Genomic DNA, 24,541 nt, shown 5'->3' with positions numbered 1-24,541 from the left:
ACATGAAGGTGGTCTACAACGTAAATTTGATCGTCGTCTCACCAGTTCGTCCTGGTTTGCTGGTGTGTGTCGTTCCTCCGTTCTCTCCGGTCAGAGATCCTCGACTCGAGTGGAAGGTCGGCCTCTTCAGTTTGGATCCCGACGCCGCCCCCTGCAGGAGCACACAGGAAACATCAGCTGAGGGCGACTCCACTGTGGAGCTGAGCTAATGTGCATCACGTTACAGACACACTAACATGTTAACACTACACAAACATTACTACCTCTAAACAGCACTCAGACACTGGACAGAAAATAAAACTACAACAAATAATTAACAGAAAAGATGAAATATATACACAAAGAGACATTTTAACACACGAGCATCTACATGTATTTGTGAAAGGTGCAAATTAATTTACTTTAATAACAAAAACTAAAAAGGAGTAAAACATTGAACATTGAACAATTAAGAAGCTTAAACCAATAAATATGTTTGGTTTTCTCTGCTAGAAAAAAATCAGTTAACAAATTGATTAATTAAATAATTGTTTAGGGGCTAAGAGCTGAAAAATTCAAATCACAGCTTGAACTCAATGTGATTTGTGCATAAAGTGTTTTTAATTTTTTCCTACATTAACTTTCTCTCCAGTCAAAGTGGCCATGTATGCATCAATAATTTAATTACTGAGCTGAATTAAACGTTTGGGTCTTCAAACTGTGGTCTCTCAGGTGTGAACTTGATCTCACATCATATTTATTCTCGAGTTAAAGGTCAGAAAATGTTCACAACCTCCAGGAGATGAAATAATCTTTCAACTAAAACTCAAAGATGAAAACCACTGAAACTGGAGTTTCAATGTTTCCACATGACAGCAGCAAAAGTAAAACTTTATACTTGCTGGTGTGTGAGCACCCGGAGTGTGCGTTAGTGCATTAGCGCGTTCACAGTGGGGTGGGACAGGGAGCTGGGTGGGTGGGTGGGTGGGGTGAGTGTGTTACCTCGTGCCCAGGAGTGGTGTGGCTGTGACCGAGATCTGGGCAGCAGTGGCACTTGGTTGGCGTTGGAGTTTTACTGTGTGCCAGCCAGGGCTTGGCATAGTCACGCGAGTGAGTATGGGAGGACTGAAGGGAGGAAGGGAAGGGAGCAAGGAAGGAGGAAAGGAAGGAAGGGAGGAGGAGGAGGAGGAGGAGGAGAGCAAAGCAGCGTAGGGGAGAAGCAAATGCAGTGAGGAGGGAGGGAGGGAGGGAGTTATGGAGGGAAGGGGAGGAGCGGTTTGACAGCGAGGGAGTGCAGCGCAGTGTGTTGTTGTGTGAGAGCAGATGATTGTTTTTTTGGTTTTGTTTGTTTGTTTTTAAATCAAAGAACCCAACAATGCAGGACGGACATTTTTGAAGCCGGGTTAGTAGCAGGGTTGAATGACAGGAACGAGAGGGAAAAGGCAAAAAGGTGAAAGAAAAAAAAAGAAGAAAAGAAACAAGAACAAAAAATAAAATTTCACGGTTAAGGATGTGGTGATTTTTTGTGGTGACAACAACAACAACAACAGGAGGATGACAACAACAACATCAACTGAACAATGTGTAACATAAAGCATTAAAAACACACACAGATAAACACTGACAGTAATGACTTTACACAGTAATCAGGTGACAAATGAAAAACAGCACAACAACACTAATGACCACATGTAGTCTGATAACAACGAGCTGTATTTGTCCTGATGATGACGATGTTTCTATTTAACATTTCTACTTCAAACACAGAAGATGAGTGTGACAGAGTGTGAGCTGAAGACAGAGGTTTGAGTAGATGTGTTTTGTACTGAAAAAGCTTCACACACATCCTGCCTCCTCTTTCTTTCGTTTGTTGTAGCTGTTAAAATCTGTATTACTATACCATTAATGCTTAAAAAGGTGGTTTAAATATCTAGATATAAGACATCTGATTCTCCTAAAATGTTGACAGCAGCTCTTACCCTGGATGATGCGGAGGCTGTTGGTGTGGCAGGGGCAGAGGGAGCAGAGGGGATGGAGGCGCCGCTGTGGGAGGCCGAGGATGAGGAGCGGGTGGGGGAGGCGTTTCTGGAGCCCGGTTTTGAGCGACGGCCCCGGGAGCGGAACGCAGCCAGACCCTGAGACGCTCCTTCAGGCAGGATGAACTTCTCCCTCAGCTCCAGGTTGGTGCGACCACGAGCTGAAGACAGAAACAGAGAAACGGACGAGACAAATGAGCTGGTTTGTTCGCGTCGGATCGCGGGTTTTCCTCCAGCAGGGGGCGGCAGAGGCAGCGAGCAGCGTGAGGGAGAGAGTCAGTGCTTCCTTGGCTGCAGACATCGGGGTCCGTGCATGTTTCATTTGAGAGTGCACGTGAGCAGAGCGGATGTTTGGAGGGGTGGGGGTTCAGGGCTTCAGGGAGTCGCGAGTGCACGTTGGTTGGGTCGTTTTTCAGGGGAGGGGGAGAGTGAGTGTGTGAGGTCTGAAAGTGCTAACCTAGAAATATGTCAATTAATCTGATACGCAACGAAAGTTACAGCAAGTCGTCCATGTTTTCGAGACATGTTGTCATCGCCGCAGACAAATCCATCAACCACCCCGTCAGGTTTTTGGTCTCATTTCACATGAACATATTGTTCATGGCCAGAGAAAACACTGTCTGCACTGCAGAGATTATTTTCTCAACAAGAGAGTTAAATTGCTGATTATATCTTTAAAGGAATAGTTCAACATTTTGGGAAATCTGCTTATTTGTTTTCTTGCTGAGAGTTAGTCTCTGAGTGTTAAACATGAAGCTGGAGCCTGGCTCCATCAGGACCCCTATGGCTCTCTGAGAGGAAGTCAACCATGCCTGGCCAAGAAATAATTCAGCACAAGACCCCTTGTAAAATCACAACTCTTCCATCTTGGTCTTTGTGTGGCTACACAAAAAGCATGCGAGATGCTAGAAGCAGATTTTTCTCACCTTTGGACAGAGCTAGGCTAGCAGTTTCCCCCTGTTTCCAGTCTTTATGCTAAGCTAAGCTAACCAGCGGCTGCCTATAGATTCATATTTATCTCAGCAGGACAGCTAATACTTATATTTCACAAAATGTCAAACTTTTCCTTTCAGCAACGGCAAGTGTCTCCAGTTTTGTGAAAAATGTCATTTCACTGAGTGACGCACACACTTTCATTGCGTATTTGCTTTAAAAACATCTGAGGGCAGTGGGAGCAAAAGCACAGCCTCTCTTCTCTCGTTTTTCAACAAGCTGTCCCATTTTGAGTTCTTTTTCTCCTCTTGCTGCGAAGGAGCATCTCGGCTCTGCAGTGTATACACAGAGTACGTGTATAAATATATGTGGGGGTCATGCCTGGTTTATGCTTATCGGGGAGAGAGCCCAGAGATTCAGGGTTTCTCCCTTCTTCAAAAGACACTCAGCAGCATTCTCGGACAATAAAGTAGTGCAGCAGCCCCAGCGGACAACAACAAGCCTGGAGAAGCCAGCCACAAAGAGAGAGAGAGAGAGAGAGAGAGGAGAGAGAGAGAGAGAGAGAGAGAGAGAGAGAGGAGGCAGAAGAGATAACAAAATGGTTGAGAGAGGAACAAAAAATACAGAGAAGAACCAGAGAAGAGAGACAGAGGAAACATGGAGGAGATACAAGATGAAAAAGTGACAAAACAGGCTGTAAAACAGTCAAAAAAGAAGAGAGAGAGGGCTGCAGCTAGCTGTAGCAGCAGAGCAACTCCTAGCCTCATGGCCATCGTCCCTAGCAACCGAACAGCAAGGCCAAGTCAATTAAACGGGTGCACCCTGCAATTACGTCCCCCCTCAACGCCAGCCAGCCAGGTGCACCCTGTAATTGTGTCTCCCACCAACCAGCCATCACATTTAAAAGGAGCCGCGTTGGAAGCCAGCGTTATTAGAAACCCAGGCTGGCCACGCCCAGGTCTTAAGACACTCACTGACTCTCTTTACTCTGAGCTTGACAGATTTAGTGAAGTGTGTCGGAGAGTGTTTACTGTTCGGGGGAGACTAGAAAAAAAGGCTAGAGTTCATTAAAAAAACGAAGTAAGATATTCTTCTGCCGAGCATCTCCCTCCATGGTCAATTTATAACTTGTAAAATTTGTCCGTCTTCTATTTGTAACTTTTTTTAAAAAAGTACTTAAAAAATAGAATAAAAATAAAATAGAAAGACCAGGGGTTGGCCAAATCCTGCTTTTGTTGTGAGTGAGGAAAGCATGACGCAAACATGTGGCACAAAGACAAGACTGACATCAATGTCTATACACACAAACCTGACCACAGTTATAAACTGTACACACACACACACACACACACACATATATATAGACACACAGAGGATAGCAGTGGTTAAAGATGGAGGCTGAGAGCTGGATGGATGGATGAAGAGTGAGAGAGATGGAGGATGGAGTGAGAGACAGAGAGGAAGTGTAGATACCTCGGCAGCAGAAATAGCCAGGAGTGACTGTCACTAAGAGACACAAGAGACAATGTGAAATAACCGCATGCTCATGGTGGAATGAAGAAAGTCTCGCACACAAAAACACACACAAAGATATCACTTCATGGATTCATCCTGAACACACACACACACGCACATGCACTCTGTTTCTGGAGTCAACAAATCCTCCTCCAATCAACACACTCATAGACGTAAACACACACATACACAGCTGACCACGAGGGGGGGTCTGGACGAGTGTCAGTGACCCCTGAAACGTGTTTAAACAAAAACACACACACACACACACACACACACACACAAAAAAAACAGGTCAGGATTTCAGAGCTTGCTTGCGTGAGCGGCAACAATCAGAGAGGGGAGGAGGGGGAGGTTAGGAGAGAGGAAGAGCAGAACAGTGGGGGAGGGGAGGGAGACATAACGTTAGTCAGGTGATCACAGTCAGCAAGCACAGCAACAAGGCCAAACCAACAAACCAAAACGAAGAAGAAGAAGAAGGCAGATAAAGATGACCGGAGGAGAAAACAAGAGAAAAAGAAAAGAGAAGAAATCTGGAAGATATAAAAAGAGAAACTGACCGAAACAAACAAGACGGAGAGAAGACGAGCAGTTAGGAGAGAGTGAAAGCATAAAGAGATAGAGGAGAAATCCAACCTATACGAGATGAGATGGAGCTACTGGAATCGGAGCGGAGAATCTTAAGTCCTGGATGTTGCACTGGGGAAAGAGAAAAAGGGAGGGAGGGAGGAAGAGAGAGGGGGGAGGAAGAGGGAGAGAACTGAGGACCATGCACCATGCAATACTACTGTTATATTTAAGAAAGAATGAAACAAAAAAAAGAGAGAGAGAGAGAGAGAGAGGACAGAGACGGAGGAGAGAACCAGCCGTGTATATACAGAAATAATAATGTGACAAGATCAGATGATGAGCTCCTTCAGGATCGATAGAGGACGGACTCGGAGGGAACGGATTTTGGGGATTTGGGAGCTTTGGGGGAGAGAGATGGAGAGAGAGATAGATGTATGTATATATACCGCTCCGAGGAGCCCGACAAACACACCGACTGTGGACGTCACTGGAAGGAAACACTGGAGAGAGAGAAGTGAGACGGAGCAGAAGTTTCCTGCATCACCTGCCGACAGACAACTTGACAGAGTGGAGTTGCTTGTTCTGCCGGAGCGTTTCTCTTCGCTGATCTGAGAGCTGTCAGTCACTGATGCTCGGAGGTGGAAATACATCAAGAGCTCAGTGCAGGATGTTGCTTTTGTGTAGAGTGGTGTGATTGAATGTTTGTGTAAGTGCTGGGGCCCGGCCGATACGAAAACATTTTCAGACTTCCTGCAAACATAAAGGGCTTGAAAATTCATTTCAGTGTGTTTGTGACGCTCAGAAATGTTTATTAAATGTTTTATTGTGTCTCCTCTCCCTGACACTGATACAGGGAGTTTAATATTATGAGCTGATGCTGTCTATATATGTAGACCAATAAACAACAAGTGTGATAGCAGGAGAACTGGTATATGAAGGATAAGCTAATATATAGTGCTGGGTGATAAAATAACACTTCATTTAATAACTAATTCTCTTTGATAGAAATGTAACAAATGGTTGATATAATCAATTTCCATGCTTGGATAACAGGCACAGAAATGAATCACAAACTGCCCATCATGTTGCAGGAATACAGGTCTGCATAGTGCAGATTAGTTTGATTAGATTTTATAATTATAATTATTTTTCTACCTCATATTTGTGAAATGTTCCACATGTTCTGAACATAAAAAGTTCCTTCAACTCCCACTGAGGAACAAAAATCAGCCCTTAAATTGGAAATTGGATTTTAAAAAGGCATCATCTAAACATATTTTTTTATTATATTTATGTTGTGGTTTATTGCTGTTATTAATACTAACTTAATTTCTAGTTAAGTTTACTATTAAAATTTCTTATTACATCTGCTGTTAATATTCTAAGTTTATTTTTCAACTGTAAAATGTTACTGTGTGTGTGTGTAATGAGTGGTGCTCAGTGCATACGTTGGTATTAATTCAAAAACATTTAAAAATCAAATATTGGTCACAGACATTCAGTATCAGCCGGGCTCTGATTAATACATGTGAACAAAAGAAAGTGAGACAGAGGAGGAGAACGACGATATGACTGTGTGTGTGTGTGTGTTTGGGAGAGCGGGATGTGTGTGAACATCACTCACCTCTGCATGGATCATTTTTGACCAGAAACTCGTCCAGAGCCATCCAACCGCCTCCGACTCTCACCATCACCGTGCTGCGCAAGATCCTCACCAGGCGCAGCTGCTGAGAGTCACCGAACTGAGGAGGTAAAAGATTTAAAGACAAAAAGAAGGAGGGAGGAAGAGAGGGGAGAAAGAGAGAGTGTGGGAGTCAGGGAAAAGATGAAGAGAAACTCAGTGAGTAAAATAATATTTGACACATTGATTGATGAGTTTTAAATGATTTACAGCATCACACAGAGCAGCCCATGAACCAAATCTGAACAGATCATCTCTTCTACTTCATGCACTGACAGGAAAAACCATGCACTGACAGAACTTTAAGAGTCTCAATCTGCTGATGAATCTCAGCCCAGTTCACCCAGCCGCCCAAACCCAAGCATCATCATCCACAGTAGAAACCACAGCTGCTTCTATATTCAGTCTTTAATTTCAGAAAATCTTTATTTACAGCGAAGCAGAACTCCCAAAGCGATACCAGCACAGAAGGAATTTTCTGGATCCCTCTCCAAGCAGCTTGATTTGCTTCCCCCAGCTTCAGTCCAAAGCACACTATATATCACCTAACCACTAATTACCACTTCAGCCATGTCACTGTCGCCTGCTTCACATTGTGCAATTTGTCACTCTCAACACCAAACAAATCACAGCAGGAGCTCGAGTCGGACGGTGAAACCTGCTCACACGTTGCAAAGCCACAGTGGAGTGCTTCTTTTTCTGGAGTTTATCTTTTTTTTTAGACATTATTTAATGCAGAATTACTGCGACAAAAACAGGTGTGAGAGCAGAAAGGACAGCACTCCATTGGTGGGGAAAATCGTGAAGCAGATTTCACTCGTCCAATCACAGCAGAGGTCACTTTACCTGGTTCCCGAGGAAGAACTACAATAAATCCAGCAGACACGGAGCAGAGGAGGAACACAAGGAGAAAGAAACAGAGCGAGAGTGAAACAACATGTACTGACAACTGAAGATCTGTAATGTATGAAAGGATGCCATTTTATTCGTGTACAAAATCTGGTTCTGATAAACTGTAAATTAGTGGTGTAAGCAAACGGATGCAGTGGACACGAGCGTGTAAAAATGTTGAGGAGCTGATGACGATAAGATGAAGGTGAAGGAGAGTGAGAGTGAAGAAAAGTGAAGCCGGACACAGAAGTGAGCAGAGACAGACACAGTAACTGGTGAACATCTCGCCTAGTGTCCTGCAGCCCAGACACTGGAAATCATTACCCAGTGGATAATGATGAGTGGACACGCACGCTGTAGCAGTGGTAGTGACGGCCGATCCAGTAGAAGCTGCTGAAACTGACTGTTAGGGTTTATGGTCGATGTAAAATGATGCAGAGATTCACACAGACTGCTGCAGCATTAAAGACAATATAAGTCTGCCTCACTGGGTTTTACATTATTATTACATTACTAAACTTCGTCACCTCATAACCTGCCATTAAGAGGCTGAAGTACAGTAATAATCTACATTTCTTTGGTCAAAAGCAAAAGAAACATTTACTTTGTTCCATTTATTTATTAGATTTCTTTAGATTTACAGTGCCTACCAAGATTTAGTAGATTTAGGGACGAGGCACCTTGTCAGGAATCAGGATTTTTCTGTCCAAATTAATCAGATTTTACTCTCAAACGTTCAGTAACTTTGCTGGTTATTTACCCTCTGATGTTAAAAAAGGTAAAAGACAGTGAAGAAAACAGCTGAATCAGAGCATTAGTCCAATTTGCTACGTTTTTATTATTTAAACCTTTATAAACCCGCTTGGTTTGAACGCTACGTGACAGCAGAGTGAGTGGATCAGACAGAGCTCTGCCCTCTTTGATTCCCAGCAGCTCAGTGTGTATCTCTGCCGTCACATTTACACGGTTGTGTTAATGTTTTGGTGACACTCAGCCGACAATCCTGGAGCGCTGTGAGACGTTAACATGTTATATTAATGTTACTGTGACATGTTATGATACGGACAATTCAAATACACCATGATACCATGATGTTTGATGGACACATTAAAATGCTGTGAAGTTACGTTGAGAAGTGAGAGTTGTTAATCGGTGCCTGATGGACGAGGGAAGACACAGCCAGTTAAGAATAAACTGTCTATTGATAACAACTGAGTCAAACAGGGTTTGCAAACAAATTTTCAGCAAAGACGTTTTTTTATTTTCATTTCTCTGCAAAAAGTAGTTTAGCTTGCTTGTCAGAGTTAAGAGGGAATTATTATTTTCAAGATCAATTTTAACTAGATTTAAGACAAATCATTGTTTTCTTATTCAAGCACTGCAGGTAAATATAAAGGTGAGTCTGACATATATACGGCCCTGTGCAGAGGTAGTTTTTTCTGTAGGAGTATGGTTGTTAGAGTGAGTTAGGTTGATCTATATTTTGCCAACAGTTAAAGCAGGACAGTATTAGGTTCAGTGGCTCAAGGTGTTTAAAGGACCTGCACACACTCTGTCAAAGCTTGGATAAGAAAAAAACTGTTTGCAAAACTGCTTTGACCCAGCTCTGTTAACAATCAGTTAATGAACATTGACATTCCTTTGTTACACTGTCTTACAGATTAAATAACTATATTTGTAAATTTGTAAAACTGAAGCAAAACCTGAGCTGAACTTACCCGGTATTTGTTCTCTCCGATCTGCTCCACCTGGAACCTCTTGGCACATTTACACTGGGCCACCTGCCGAGTCACCTGCACGACAACACTCAACATGTCAGCGATTTAACTCTTCGCCTTCACATTTACCAACCACGACTGACTGAATTTTCTGAGAGTATAAACATTTTTCTCACCTCATCCTCGATCTTATCAGCATCAGTGGTTGGTCTGTACGCGTCTTTGTTGGGGTGAAGAGCAGCGACAAATTCGTAGTAGTCGATGTAACCGTCTCCATCTCGGTCAAAGATGTCCGCCACGGCTGTCATCTCCAGCTTACTGGTGGGAAACTCTGCACAGACAGGCAACAATAATTCATGTATAATCTACACTGTGTTAAACTGTAAAACAACTCATCCAGCCACTGAGCTCAGGACTTACTTGAGGCCAGGATGCCGTCGATAAACTCCTGCCGCGTGATCTTTCCATCTTGGTCCTTGTCGATGCGTCTGAAGAAGTCCATGACGCGAGACTTCTTGTGGTTCATCCAGCGCATGTACTTCTTCCTCCACACGTCAAAGTCGAAGTTGGCAAACTCTTTGAGCTGAAAGTTGAAGATGTGTGTCATGTTTCATGTAAGAACTATACAGAACAAACACATATGTTTAATTGGGCAGGAAAGTAATTTTACTCCATTTAAATGTACAAAATTGTAAGGTACCTCCTCCAGTCTGTCCAGAGCATCGTTGAGTTTGCGCTGGCGGTCGAGAGCCAGCAGCCAAACCTGCTGCCACCTGGCACAGAGCTGGTTGAGTCGCGGGTTTCCTCCAGGAACCTGCATGGCCGTCTGCTGCTGCTGCTGCTGCTGCTGCTGTTGCTGTTGTTTGCCTGTCGAGGTTACAGAGATTTAAACATAGCAGTGTGAGTAATCTGTACATTTCTAACACGTGCGCTCATGTTATAATCAAAAAGTCAAGATCATAATATTTGTGCATCAGGGGTAAACACGGGTTTTGACGTACGAGCTCCTCTCCTCTCCGCCAGGCTGCTGGGAGCCTCGGCTGGTTTTCTTTTGTAGGTCTTCGTCACTTTGTCCACATCCGGCTGCTTCCTCGTCATCTCCTCCATAAACATCTGAGAACAACAAACACGGTGATAAACACAAACTGTTAATGAAGAGTACAAACACAGTCAGATTTAAGGGGATACATTAAAATAAATGGGCGTCTTACTGACCCACAAACAACTGATGAGTCAGTCAGTGGAAAACCCACCTGGTGTTCTGTGATGAGCGATTTGAGTTGTGGGATGTCCTGAGGAAGCGGCTCCGTGTCTCTCTGGACCAATGTGGTCTCAGCCCACTGTAGCCATGACAACAGCTCCTCCAGCAGGTTGGCGTTGTTGAGCACCTCGGTCAGAGCCGTCTCCAGCCGCTGCTCGTGCTGTTTTGCCCACGTCAGCACCTGCAGAGAGAAGGAGTCGATTAACATTATATTTGTCACATGTCCTCGGTTAAATAAAGACAGTAAACAAACAAACAAACAAAAAAACAGGACTACTGAAAGACCCTCACCTCCTCGAAACGCGCCCTGATGATAGTGATCCAGTGTTTGATGGTGGTGATGGAGTCAGGGTGACACAGAGTCAGGATGCCCTCTCCCATGCCGGCAGCCTTGTTGACGTCCGTCCTCTTCTCCTCCACCGTGCCCATGAAGTCACGATGTGTGTGCAGCAGCGCCTGCAGGGTCTCCGCCTCTTCAGGGAGGACGCCCCGGAAACGGAGCGTCTGCTCCGCCTCCGAGAGCCACTCCAGAAGCACCTGCACCGCCGTACGAAACTCCTCCGCCTGATAAGAGCAGACAGAAGACGGGGAGAGGTGTTTAGCAGTGCCATGTGCGTTATTTGATATTTGATTTGAGCAGTGCAGCTTTTCCTCGGACCTGTTTGAGCGCCTGCTGGAGGCGGGTCTGCTTGGTGACGGACAGGGCACACACTGTATCCCAGCGGTTGCTGAGCTCCTGAAGCTGAACTTTGACCCACGCAGTGTCATCGCGGCCGGTCTCCATCAGCTCCCGAGCCGAACGCTTCAGAGCCTGAACGCTGCTGGTTCTCTTACCCAGCTCTTTTTGGAAAGCCTGCGGATTTAGACATTAGACAGAGCTATGAAGGCACCACACTGCAGGTATGAGTGCAGTCAGACTCAAGCTTCTTTGACTCTGAATCTATTTAAAAAGGTATTTATTACAGACCTTATGAGAGTCCATGAGGTTGGACACCAGATCCAGGTCTCCGTGGACGGGCTGATCTTCAGCTAGCTGAGGCTCAACCCGGTACAACCAGTCAACAAGAGCCTGAAGAGCCTCAGCAAACTGACCTGAGAACAGCAGAGCCTCCTCCAGCTTGTGTTGTCTGGATGGAGAGGACAACAGCTATTAATGATGATGTCTCATTCTTCATATAAGAGTTCAGAGCTGTAAAGGACATCCTCCATTACCTCTCCACGCTCTTGCCACAGACGGTGTCCCACTTGTCGCGGACCTCTCCCACCAGGTGATCCAGTTTCTGGGTGTCTGCAGGCAGCTGAGCCTTGTCCCTCATGGCCTTCCCGGACCTCACTGTGGTGTCGTAAACAGGCTGCTTCGAGCCCAGTGCTTTCTGGAACTCCTGGATATGAAAAACGGGGAGATAAGGAAACAGATTTGTAGATGGGAACACATCAAAGGAGAAAATCATGGAAATATCTATATACATGTGTATAACAAATGTGCATGAACAGAAATTGCCTGTGGTACCTTGTGTTTGGACAGTTGTACTTTGATCTTGTCCGGCTCGTTGGAGATCTCCAGCTCTGAGTCCAGTCTTTTCTCGGCTTCCTCCAGCCAGTCTGTCAGCTTCCTCCAGGCCTCGTGGAACTAAAGAAAGAGCAGGACCGAGTTTATGTTTGATATTCTAATACATACAAAGAGTGAAGTCTGGATTCTGCATCTGGTCAGTACCTGTTTGGCTCGTTTGCGGGCCTCGTCGAGGTGTCGGCCGCGGTCCAGTGACCTCTGGACCAGCTTGTCCCAGCGAGCCTGGACGCTGAGCAGCAGGTTTTTGATGAGAACCACGTCCTGCTTCAGGCTGGCGAAGCGAAGCTGAGAGCCGGCCTTCTCCAGAGCCAGGACCTGCTCCCTGTGGGTGTTCACCTCGTTCACAAACACCTGGACAAACAGGGAGAAGAGTGGAAAGTGTGTTAGGAACATTATCTAGATTAAGCTGTGTTCACATGTTTTGTTGATGAGTTGCAGGGTAGTATCGACCTTGTGCTCATCGATCTGGAACAGGACAGTGTCCAGGATGAGGCTCGGGGGTTGGGCCATGTTCAGGGTCTGTTCAGCCTGGGTCAGCCAGTTGATGGTGTCCTGCAGAGAAGTCTGGAAACCTGTGGCCAAGGAAACGGCCTCTTCCAGCTTTGCCTGTCAAACAAAGTTCCAAGTTAACAACAAACGAATTAAGATTCTAAATACAGAATAAAATTTCCACGAGTTTCAGTTTTACCCTGCGGTCGTCCATCTTGGTGTTGAGGCTGGCCCACTTGTTCTGCAGCATGGCCAGGTTCTGCTGGGTCTGGGTGGTACCGGGTCCTGCTTCTTCTCCTCCTCGCGCCAGCAGCATGGACTCTCCTTGATCCAGCAGGCGATGGTACTGGTCCGCTCGCTGCGTCAGCTGAGCCTGAAGCTCCTGGAGACAGAGACGACACAAACATGAGCCGACACTCGGGCTAACAGGTGAGTGTTTCACCGGTTCGTTTAGAACAATAGAGGCGATTAAACTTTCATAGTCGCCATGTGCCAAATGTCTCTCTGTATAAACAGATGAGCCTGTGTAAGTGAATACTCTCAGCATCTGCTCAAAACTAAACTAGTAAAATTTTTTATGTGGTCTTAAAATCTGTTTATGACGTTACAAAATACCTGTTGTCTGAACACTGAATCAGCTTCTAATCTGCATCTGCTTCTAGCAACAATAAATAAATGTATACTGGCTTATTTTACACAAAAACACTTCCTGACAATGAATTTATTTTTTCCAAAAAGTCTTAAATAACTATCTCCTCTTGCACCTGACCTCTGCCAGTGTGTATTGTGTGTATTGTGTGAGTAATGTGATTCTCCGTTACCATGTGCTGCTGTAGCTGCTCCCTGGCTGTTTCAGGGAGACCGCCTGTTGGTTTGGCGGCAGACAGCTGACTCTCCGTCCTCCTCAGCCACTGCAGGAACTCCTCCAACTCGCCATGGAAACCTTCAGCCTGCAGAGGAACAGGTGTGGGAGGGGGAGACGTAGGCATGAATTAATTATCTGAGCTGCACCTTAAGATTTCATGATCTGCAGTAACTTACAACCACAAGAAAAAACACCAGAAGGTCCATTTCTGGAGCTTTTGTATCACACACTGGACTTTCTGGTGAGATTGTTCTGGACTTAACGGAGCTTTGCTGAGGAGAAATCTCTGTTTCTAGATCAGCACCGGTTTCTTCACAATACCTGCTGTAGGGCGGCCTCCAGCAGTTTCTGTCGCTCCTGTGTTTTGAGCAGCAGGCTCTCCCAGCTCTGGTTGAGCTGATCCAGCTGGGCCCTCAGGTGGCTGGCTTCATCGCCGGGGGAGGACTCCAGCAGCTCAGCGCCGGCACTGTTCACAGTCTCCACTGTGGCATGATGGGACAGCACGTCGTTACGCAAAACCTGGGAGGGAGAAAGAAGTTAATTATACTTAAATGAAACTGAACTGTGAGATGCAGAGAGTAGTAAATGCAAGATCGCAGCTGAACAGAAGAGTCTGGAGGTTAAAATAACATAGAAGGGTAACTTTATTGTTTGTGGCCGTCTGAGGAGAAGAAAACAAACCACATTAGGACAGAACAGGGCTGGGTTTCATACGCACAAACAACGTATCAGCGGCCAAAAACGTGATAAAAAAATTCAGTTAAAGAGTCAAAATCTTTTAAAGAAACAGCCTCTCATCAAACAGGTTAATTTACACCAACAGCCTGATCAAGAAGAAGAAGTCACATGATAAGATGAGAAGTGAATGCAGACATACGTGGTGTTTGGCCAGCTCGATCTCGATGGCCTTGGGGTCAGAGCTGACCGGTCGCTGTGTGTCCAGGGTGGTGTGTGTGTGGCTCAGCCAGGCCTGCAGCTCAGACAGGGCATGCTGGAACTGACCCAGAGCCAGCAGGGCAGCCTCCAGCTTGTGCTGCGGTGGAGGAAACACAGAAGAGCGGGCGTAAAAATAGGAACTTAAATATTTGGACTGTAATGAAAAGCAGCTGTCCGATACATGCAATCCTACAGAAGGCCAACAAAGACCAACATCGTCAACTTCTCAAGGGAAACAGCGGGGTAAGAGCTCGAGGTCAGTCACAGGATAATGCTCTTAAAGTTTCAGTGTGTTCCTCAGGGACTACTTGTGGCTGCAGATGTGGTTTCAGTACCTGTCTCTGGGTGATTTTATCCCCCAGGTTGTCCCACAGGTGGCGGAGCTCGGTCAGCGGCTCCTGGATCATGTCCCTGTCTGTCTGATCTGACACTTTCTTTAACAGCAGCTCCCCCTGGTGGCACAGCTTCTCCATGTCAATCTGCTGCTGGTAGACCTCCACCTTGTACTGCTGCTCAGGGTGAATGGAGGGATATGAAGGTACAGAAAAGAGAGGAGGGAAGATTTTTATTAGTTCTTGACATAATTTTTTTTGGAGATATAGAAAAAACTATTTTTAAAAACAGCTTGTTTGCAAAATGTGTCCATAAGTGACTGATCTGTTCAGTAGCAACTGGTGAAAAATAAAAAATCAAACTCTCATCCAAACCTTGAGCTCTTCAATCTGCTGTTTGACAGTTCCCAGGTCGGTTCCCACAGTCGACATGTCACACAGCTTGATCACTGCGTTGTCCAGGTAGTCAAACATAGACTGGAAACGATAACAGAATGATAAAGTTAAAATCAACACTGTTATGTTTAATAAAACAAAAAGGTCAAGAAATATATATTTGGCTTTAAAGTGTTTCTGGTGAACAAACCTGCAGTGCGTCCTGATACTGCACAGAGGCTGTCATGGCCTCCTCCAGTCTCTCCATCCTCTCTCTCCATGTCCGATTCAGACCCTCCCAGGCAGCGTTCATCTGAGAGAAGGACATGAAGTTATATTAGCGTCAGTCATATCCTTTTCTATCTGCTTTATCTACCTAATGTCTTAATCTCTCACCTCATCAATGGTCTTCTTGACTTCAGGTTTCTCCGTTTCTCCGCAGGCAAAGATGAGGTCAGCCCCGAGGGTCCTGACAAACTCCAGCTCCTCCCTCAGGCCGTCTGTCTCTGCCTTGATGGCCTGGTTCAAAGACAGAAAGATCTCATGCTCAGTTGCTGAGAGTAAAAAAGCCACACAACATATCTACGAACCCCCTCTCCATCTCCTTACCTCAGCAGCTTCAATCTGTTGCTTGATGAGCGAGGGGTCCACACCAGGGTCCTCCAGCTCTCTCACGATATCTTGGGAGTCTCGGAGCGTGCTCAGCAGCGCCGCCACGTCGGCCCAGAACTTTCCTGCCAGGTCCAGGACGTCGTTCAGTTTGCCCTCCCTCTCCTCGGCTCGCTGCCGGATCTCATCCCACAGAGAGCGAAGGCGCAGGAGGCGGGAACGAACGGCTGGAGGAGGAGAGAGGGGAGACAAGTCAGTGGAAGCACACTAGGAAATACTTCTTAAGCGTAGTCTAATCTGAGATTTCACATCATTTTAACAGGAGTAATAATGTTTTCTTTGTTTGAATTTGACATCCAGTGTCCGGTCCTGGTTAATGAAGCCTGTCATCAGTCCACTCCCACTGCTGCTGCACAGTGGTTCATTCATTTTCATGAAGTGTGGAGGGCTGGAGGGCATCACAGCACAAAGTTCTTCGCAGGGCAGTTCAACAAAGATAAATGTGTTTTTGTGTCACAATGCGGTGGCGTTGGAAGAAATATGCAGAGCTGCATTTCTGATTCTGTTCCATTTCAGGGTCTGACGGTGTCGGCCTGCTGGCTCTGTGCCAGAGAAACAGTGACTTACTTTGGCTGGTTGATTGTTCAGTCAGTGTTGGACGAGAGCCCAAAATAAGCTTTTAATATTTTTCACCCAGATCACAGAAGCCTGTTACGCTTTCTTCTCTGTTCTGACCCAAAAAAAGAGTTATATTTTTTGTGCCACTTATATCCAGTATTCTCCACATTATCATAACCACACACTGAATGTTTACTACAAGAACTGGCAGCACTGTTTAGATATTTAGTTATTTAGCTGCTTAATTTGTAGCCTGTTTGTCAGCCAAAATTAACCCCAATTAATTGCACTACAAAAAGGATAAAAGCCTTAATTAGTCTGCCAGTTTCATGTACAGCAGCTCATCAGTGAATATCAATATTCTTAAATACTCTGGTGAGGTTATTCATGTCTGTGTAGAACCCGTTACCCTGTTTAACACATGAACCGTGTGTCCCGTCTGTCAGTCTAAATGTCGTGTGGCTGTCATTCACTGTCAGACACGTCCTGGCGACTCACCCTGAGCGGCAGGATCGTCGTGAGCCGCTCGTCCGATGAGCTCCTCTCCGCGGGCGCAGAGGGCGGAGAAGCTTGGCAGCAGTTTGTCCAGCTCCAGCCCCTGGGCTCGGTGCTCCGCCAGCTGCTCCCTGATCTTCTCCACCTCCGCCGCCACCGGGGGAGGCTGCCTCAGCCGCTGCACCGCCCCCTCCAGGGTCTCCAGCAGGGGGTCCATCTTGTCGTGAAACTGAGGACGGAAGGAGAGGCGGGAAGAAAAAAAAGTTATGTGGGGGAGGAGAGAGCGTGTTGAGGCTGCTGGGTTTGGGTTTCTGATAGCTGGGTGACATTTTGAAAGTGGGAAAATACTGATATATTATGTGGGTGGTCAGCCATCTGTGACAGACTGCATTAACTTTGACAGACTCTGGAGTGAAAACAGAAAAGATAAGAGAAAAATCCAAATTAAAGTCTTATAGTTCTTCTATGTATCATCTCAGTACTTCACTTTCAGCATGTCATCCAGGTTGTGTAACTTTCGACAAAGCTGGACTTGATCTACCACACAAGAGGGAGCTATTAACACAGTGGAGTCCACTCTGAGGGACTCAGGAGACATTTTGGACAGGAGAGGTACAATTTGTGCTGAGTCATTGGGCTTTGAGTGAAATCAAATTGCTCGATCACTACATAACACAAAAAACTTCTTCTAGCCACAAAGGGAAGATTCCTCTGATACACTAAGGACGACTAGGACTGGTTTCGAGGACCTGAATCGAGCCTAGTCTGAGGCTAAAACAATCATTACTGCCTCAGTTGTAGACTAGGCTTTATTCAAGTCTACAATCCTACACAAAAGGGAGCGTTCCTAACAGATTTAGTTCAGTCTTATGGTCACTCGGGGTCGGCAGCCACATGATTCGAATCAGTGTTCAAATCAGAAAAGATCCAGACATCTCTAACACCTTACTTTTCACAGTTTATTTATTCATCTAGGGAATTTAAAATGTGTTTCTTTGGTGAGATCAGTACCTCAGTGCTTTAGTACTGACTGATGTTTTGTTTTTTGACCAAATCATGTGGTGTGACCGCAGCCCGAGTGCCAGTTTGATGTTGTCAGTCAGTGGTCTTACCTCTACCAGCTGGGTGATTGCAGTGAGCAGTGACCATGGAGAAAATGGTGGTGGTGGTAGGTGGGGTGGGGCAACACACACAGCACATCCACAATGAACGAGGGATGGGGATGGGGGTTATGAAGATGAGGGGTGGTGAACATGATGAGGGAGATTAAGGTTAAGTAAAAGGAGGAGGGAGGAGGAGAGAGAAGGAGGTGGGAGGTTTAGGATGGAGCGAGGGGATGAGGACAACGTGGGAAGTGCAGGTGGAGAAAGAGAAGGAGCGATACATGGATCAGTTTGAAGGGGAGGGCGGAGGGTGGAGAAACAATACAATGAGTTAAATCAGAGACATGCATACAGTGCAACAATATCCACACCAGCAGCACCGGTGACTCAGTGATGTCTCGTGAAATGAAATGTAAAATACACAAAGAAATAAGTCCAGAAAGCAACAAATGCCAATAAAACTTTAACAGAAGTTGTGACGTTAAACAATAAATGCTCATTATCATTTAGTAAACAGAAAGCAACAGAGACAAAAACAGAGTCAGCATAAACCTCATGCTGTTTAGTAATCACATCAGGCGTCACTGCTTCGTCTGGGGCAGCAGACATTAAATAACAAGCTGTAAACAGACCTGGGCCAAACAGCATTTACAAACAAATTTCCACTGAGAGACAAATGGTTTTAATTTAACAGATTCGTTAAATTCATTAACAAAATGTTGTTTTAAAGTTCACTGGATTAAATGTTAAATGAGTTGTGTCAAAGCAGACTAATTAATAAAAGTTATTAGACCCAGGTCTGCCGTTATAACACAGAGTGTTTTTAAATCGTGCTCTGTGACGTACCTGTGCGGACTGAGACACCGCCTCGTCTAGAGCTGTAGCGCGACCTTTCACCTCCTCTTTGATGGCCAGGTAGCGTCTCTCGGCCTCGGTGTAGCGCTGCGTCACCGTCGCCCCCTCCTGGAGGCTGAGCTCGGCCAGCTGGGGCCCGATCTTCAGCAGCTTGTCAATGTGGGGCTTGTGCTCTGCGATGGACTCCCTCAGCAGCTAGAAGGGGAAATTAAGGGACGCGAACATGGTAAATTAATTGGAAAGTTTATTTAGCGACGATAACGAGAGGAAAGTTAAAACATAAAAGGTGGAACCATAGCGTAAGATTTTATCTCTTACCCTCATCTGGTCTTGTTGCAGTCGGAGAGCATCTGTGTCGATGGCTGGTGGCGGCAGCTGGGTGATGAGGGTTTCAGTCTCGCCCAACCACGGCTCCAGTTCCTCATAGGTCTCCCAGAACCGAGCCACCAGAACCTGGGCCTGCTCCAGAGCTGAGAACCGCTCGCTGTGGCTCTGGCTCACTGTGTCGTAACGAGCACTCAGAGAATCCGTCTTAACCTGGAGGAGTTGATGAAGACACACAGACATTAATGTTCCCTCGCTTTCCTTTGTCCTCAGTCCAGTCTCCCACCGGGGTTACTGATCCATCAGTGACCTACCATCAGTGCATCCTTCTGGGCATCGCTGCAAGTCTCCAGGATGTCATCTCTGGTGCTGAGGAGCTGATCCACGGTGTCTTTGTGTCGGATGATGTCGATGTTGAAGGCCCTCTGCACCTGCAGCTGAGCCACTGTCACGTCAGGCTCCAGACTCAGGGGCCCCAGGGACGCCAACTTGCGCTCCGTCTCTCCGACCCACGCCAGCTCTGCGTCCACCTGCCTCTTCATACTGAAGGAAGGGGAGATGAAGTTTAGTGATGCTCACAGTAAAACAGACAAATCTAATTTCAAAACGTGAACCATCTCAACTGTTGCAGCACCTGTTGTGACCTCTGGATGGCAGCTTGTACCAGCTGCACGCGCTGAGTGATGGTTTCATCAGCCTGGCGGTAGCGTTGGTTGGCGTCGGCGACCAGGCGGTCCAGGCCTTCCCGGGCTCGCCACGGCACCAGGTCCAGCAGAGCGCTGCCCACCTCGTTGACCGTATCCAACACCAGGCGCTTCTCTGCTGAAACTTTCTTCAGCTCCTGCAGAAGCGAAAGTGAAGGATTAATTTTACCAAGAAAAAGCTGTAATCAAATGGAAAATGTACTTAAATATGGACTTTTCAAATACAACTTGACGTAAAAAATGCAATTAACTAAATGGCACCAAGTGTATCGAAGCTTTCTGTGGGGGCTGAGGCTGCTTTACTTTTCAAGTGTGGCACAGTGAAAGCATATTAAATGGTAAATGCTGAAAATGTCATTGTGGAGAGGAAAAACTGGATGGCAGCAATAAATTAAATGGCAATAATCCTTTCAATAGCTTTTAGAAACTGTTATTGAGTTCCCTGAAATCAATGTTTCTATGGTAACTCTACTGTGGAGGCTGATGCTGAACGGCTGAAAATGCCATAACAGGCAACTTTAAACTCATCTTTAAAAATACTCATTTAAATCTGTAAAACACGGATGATTAAATCTGTAAAGTTGCAGCCCAGTCAATCACATTTCAGCTGAACCGAAACTAGACAAGGCAGAAGAAGAGCTGCATCTCTGACACCTGTGTGAGAAATGTGGTGTGTAACAGAGAACAGATGCAGCGGGTCGATGTCGAGTCTTTCACTGCTGTTCCAAACACTCATTTTGAATCAAGTGACTCACAGTCCAGAGTTAATTATATACCTGGAAGCAATGAGTGTAACAGTAAATACTGTAACTTAGCTGCTCTAAACTGTAAGACCCAGTTTACACCTGGTATCAAAATGCGATCTGAATCTGGACACCTTCTGTGTTTGGCAGGTGTAAATGAGTCCGTACAATAAACCTACGCACCATCATCATTCCTGAGTGTTCAAATGGGGCATTCGAGGACACACACACATTGACACTAACATGTTTTCATTTAGAATAAGTGGACAATGTCCTAGATAAAGCAAAAAGTACAATGCTTCAAAATAAAGGTCATTAATGAGTGGGTATGGCAAACATTCACTTATCTATTCTCCTACCTTCTGTCTCTCCTGATAGGCTGGTGTGGCGTCAGGCTCCATGTTGTTGAGCTCCGCCTCCACGCCGTCCAGCCACTGGTTAAGGTCGTCGTGTGCGCTGGCGAACCGCGTGGCGAGCTGCAGAGCCTGCTCCAGGGTGCGGAGGGCCTTGCTGCTGCTGGCTGTCATCTCAGCATAGCGAGACTTGATGCCGTCCAGCTTCTCCTGGATCAGGAGGACCTCTTCACCTGCAGAGCGACACACAGGGTCAGTTTGAAGAGACGCAGAGCGCATATGGAAAAGTCCTGCTGCTTTGTTTTTTTTTCCCCTGCGACAAAAGATCTGATTTCTTGTATGGTCAAACTTAACCAGAGTCCTAATTCTTACATTACCCCATAAAATTCACATATTACAGACATGTTCTGTAAAATCTCACAGTATCCTTTGGGCTGACAGCTCGGCATACCTCTGATCACCGCAACATTTGTCTAACCATCTAAATATGACAGTAAAAACACAGAGGGTAGACCGACAAACAACTCGCTAATAGTTCTGCCAGTCAGCGTGGCTGATATCATGATACGCGAAGAGAAACACAAACCAGATGTTACGGTTTGGTTTGCCACTGATCTAAAAATGTGTGGTTTGGACGTGAATCCACAACAACTAGAAGAGCGTTTGACTGAATAGTGTGTTTCTTTGACGCAGCCTGGTCTTTCTGTATCTTTAGAGATTGTATGAGAATGACTGAATAAAGAGCATTAACAGCTCAGAGAATAATCTTAAGTTTCACAACAATAGCGTCTCGAAACAGAGGATACTGACCTCTTTCTTTTAATCAAAATACGTAAAAGATGTAGTCGAATCGAGACAAACTGATCAGTGAAACATTAACTACAATCTGTATTTTCATTTCATTATTCAGGTCCAGTTATTTTAACATCAGGAGGAAACAGAGGATTAAAAATCTGATTATTACCTGTGGTCTGTTTGAGTAAAGCTTGTCCATTCTTGATGGCCTGGTCCACTGTTTTCTTCCTGCTCAAGATCTCTTCATTCAGAGACTGAGGGAAGAAAAACATGGAAAGTTAACAAATGCCAAGATAAAAAAGATTTTCCTTTGTGCTACAAAAGCTCAATTGTAACTACACTGTGCACGTTTTTGATAACATTTCAAAAAAGTATCTCAAATCTGTTAAGCTCATATTCAATTTGTGAATAAAGTAAATACTGTGTTCATTTTGTCAGAATCTGTTTGTAAACACGTCCCTCTATAATGTGTTTGTGATTTAACCACATTCAAATCTTGTGCAGACTCTATTAAAAATTACTTCTGAAATCAATTTGTTTTGTAAATGAAGTCACAGATTTGTTTTAATTTGATGTCTGTGATGCAAAAACGGCTATCAACACTATTTATAAACTATTTATAAACTCTGTTCTCATGTCTGATGAGGTAAAGTTCTTGAGTTTGTACACTGTGTCCATGAAGTCGTACCAGAGTGTGTTTGTGCTGCTCGGCCAGCAGCTGAGGCTGGTAGCTCTGCACGGAGACCTGAGCCAGCCTTTGAGCCACCTCTGCCAGCCAGTTCAGCACCTCCACCTCCTCCTCTCCAAACAGCTGAGCGTTGGCCAGCGCCTGCTCCAACAGGCCCGCCCGCCTCGAGCACCAATCAGCGAGCTCCGAGTGACCGGACCTCACCGACCCCACGCGCTCGCTCAACCAATCGCGGTCCACCGCGCAGCTGAGCGGGGTCAGCGATTGGCTGAGGGACTCGAGGTGGTCGACGTCGGCTTCTCGTGAGGCTACATCCTCTTGGAGCGCCTGGGAAGTGTGTGTATGTGTGTTTTTGTTTGAGTGTGTGTGTGTGTGTTTGATAGGAAGATGAAGGGAAGTGAGAAAAGAAAAGCAAAACAACAGAAAAACACATGGATAAAAACTCAAAATATGAGCATGCAAATGACAAATAACAGGTGAAGAGGAAATCATAAACATCAATGGATGAATGAGAAGAAAAACTTAAAAACTTGACACAACTCAAATGAAAGTAAAAACTGAATAAACCAAGAAATGCACATGTAGGGTTGTAAATAAATGCTTTGTGGTGATGTGTTATTGTTCGTCCTCAGCATCTTTCCATTGAGTTACACTGAAATAAATGTATGTGTGTTAGTGTTGATGTTTTCTCCTTGTTACGGGGATTGCACAACTGGAATCCCAGCTTTATGTAAAGGTAAGTGAGTGAGTCAGCAAGTATTTTCTTGTCTGCAACGACTGTAAATCTACTGAATGAGCCATGAGCCTTTACTTTGCCAAGTACATCAGCAATTAAGAGCAGCTTCCTATAAATTAAACCTGCGGTGACAGCCTGACCGGGTGGAGGGAGGCAGATTATCTGGAGCAAACACCTGAGCAGTCAGTCTCCTGCTCATTGTCACGCATAAAAATAAACCTGTGTGACCTTTCCATCAGGGGGGCGATCTCCATAACCACGGGGCCAAACGGTACCTTGTGCTTGACGATCTGCTGGGTGATCTTTGCCGTCTGGGTTCCCATGGGCTCGGCGGAGCTCAGGCGTCTCTCGGTGGCGCTCAGCCATTCTCCCAGAGGCTCCAGGGCCTCGTGGAACTGAAGAGCCAAACCCTGCAGCTCCTCCAACTGCCTCTGCCTGAGGGGGAGAGGGAGGGGAGGAGAGAGACAGGGAGAGATGAAAGGGAGGAGGAAGTAGAGAGCTGTTCTTTTTATTGGCATTTTGTTGCTTTTGCTGATGCTTCGTTGCTCAAATTGGGCCTGATTTGTGTCATACAGCTGTCATCTTTTTTGTAAACACGCTTTATTGAATGTTTATATATTATTAAATATTAAAGAATTTCATAAACCGATAAAATGTGTTATTGGTGTGTTTGAGACAGACAGAGAAAGGGAGGTTTTGAAAAGTGGTGAGAAAACATGTCAGTGTCAACAGAAGCATCTCACAGTGTTCAGTGTCTATAAAGATAGCAGAGGTATGTGTGTGTGTGTGTGTGTGTGTGTGTGTGTGTGTGTGTGTGTGTGTTACTGTTCATAGTCGACCGTGTAATAAATTCCAGAGACATGACAGGAGTGTTTTTATATCATGCCTTACAGCGAGCTGCCAGACATGAAAATGTTGTAAACATTTTAAATTATGACTCGTCTTTACATGAGCAGACGTATCTGCGACGTAAACCTTTCTGCATGTGTGTGCCCGTTTTCCCCCTTAAAGAAACCCTGCTTTCCCTGGTGAACTGAAAGTCCTCTGAAATTACTTGTAGACCACAGAAACCAATACTAATGATACAATTCTTGCTTTAAGTATAGTGGTGTTCAAAAGAGCCACCCAGAGATGAAACACGAAAACAGGAAATGACCACAAGACAACATGCTGTTGAGGTACACCACTGATTACTTTCCCAAACCACATATTTAGAAAGAATAAGACAAATCTGTGACTTTTCGCTCGCTGCGATATTAACTGTGCTGAATTTTCACAGGAAAAAATGGAGTTGAATGTGATGTTTGAAAGTCAGGACGAGTGCCATGTGATGCCTTCGTGTTGATTTCTACAGGGAAATTCCTTTT

The 24,541-nt window shown here is 45.3% G+C and overlaps 1 protein-coding gene across 1 annotated transcript in view; it reads right to left on the bottom strand.

Moving 5' to 3' along the window:
• Nucleotides 1–24,541, bottom strand: part of LOC108881930 (microtubule-actin cross-linking factor 1-like) — a 218,660-nt gene that overhangs the window by 2,679 nt on the left and 191,440 nt on the right. The window contains 34 exon segments of the mRNA XM_051068556.1: nt 43–151; nt 1,959–2,176; nt 6,658–6,775; nt 9,324–9,398; nt 9,500–9,654; nt 9,744–9,906; nt 10,024–10,190; nt 10,325–10,436; nt 10,577–10,765; nt 10,876–11,148; nt 11,243–11,437; nt 11,552–11,711; nt 11,797–11,966; nt 12,095–12,214; nt 12,299–12,505; nt 12,605–12,760; nt 12,843–13,025; nt 13,465–13,593; nt 13,830–14,027; nt 14,386–14,541; nt 14,780–14,953; nt 15,152–15,253; nt 15,363–15,464; nt 15,548–15,670; nt 15,761–15,987; nt 16,877–17,102; nt 18,823–19,026; nt 19,150–19,368; nt 19,470–19,689; nt 19,779–19,996; nt 20,962–21,188; nt 21,920–22,004; nt 22,439–22,765; nt 23,450–23,609. Of these exon segments, the coding sequence (XP_050924513.1) occupies nt 43–151; nt 1,959–2,176; nt 6,658–6,775; nt 9,324–9,398; nt 9,500–9,654; nt 9,744–9,906; nt 10,024–10,190; nt 10,325–10,436; nt 10,577–10,765; nt 10,876–11,148; nt 11,243–11,437; nt 11,552–11,711; nt 11,797–11,966; nt 12,095–12,214; nt 12,299–12,505; nt 12,605–12,760; nt 12,843–13,025; nt 13,465–13,593; nt 13,830–14,027; nt 14,386–14,541; nt 14,780–14,953; nt 15,152–15,253; nt 15,363–15,464; nt 15,548–15,670; nt 15,761–15,987; nt 16,877–17,102; nt 18,823–19,026; nt 19,150–19,368; nt 19,470–19,689; nt 19,779–19,996; nt 20,962–21,188; nt 21,920–22,004; nt 22,439–22,765; nt 23,450–23,609 (5,867 nt within the window).

The sequence above is a fragment of the Lates calcarifer genome, linkage group LG3 (genome assembly GCF_001640805.2).
Source record: "Lates calcarifer isolate ASB-BC8 linkage group LG3, TLL_Latcal_v3, whole genome shotgun sequence".
Classification (NCBI taxonomy): Eukaryota; Metazoa; Chordata; class Actinopteri; family Centropomidae; genus Lates; species Lates calcarifer.
The sequence above is the reverse complement of the archived record's forward strand: the minus strand, read 5'-3'. Positions and strand labels throughout refer to the sequence as shown.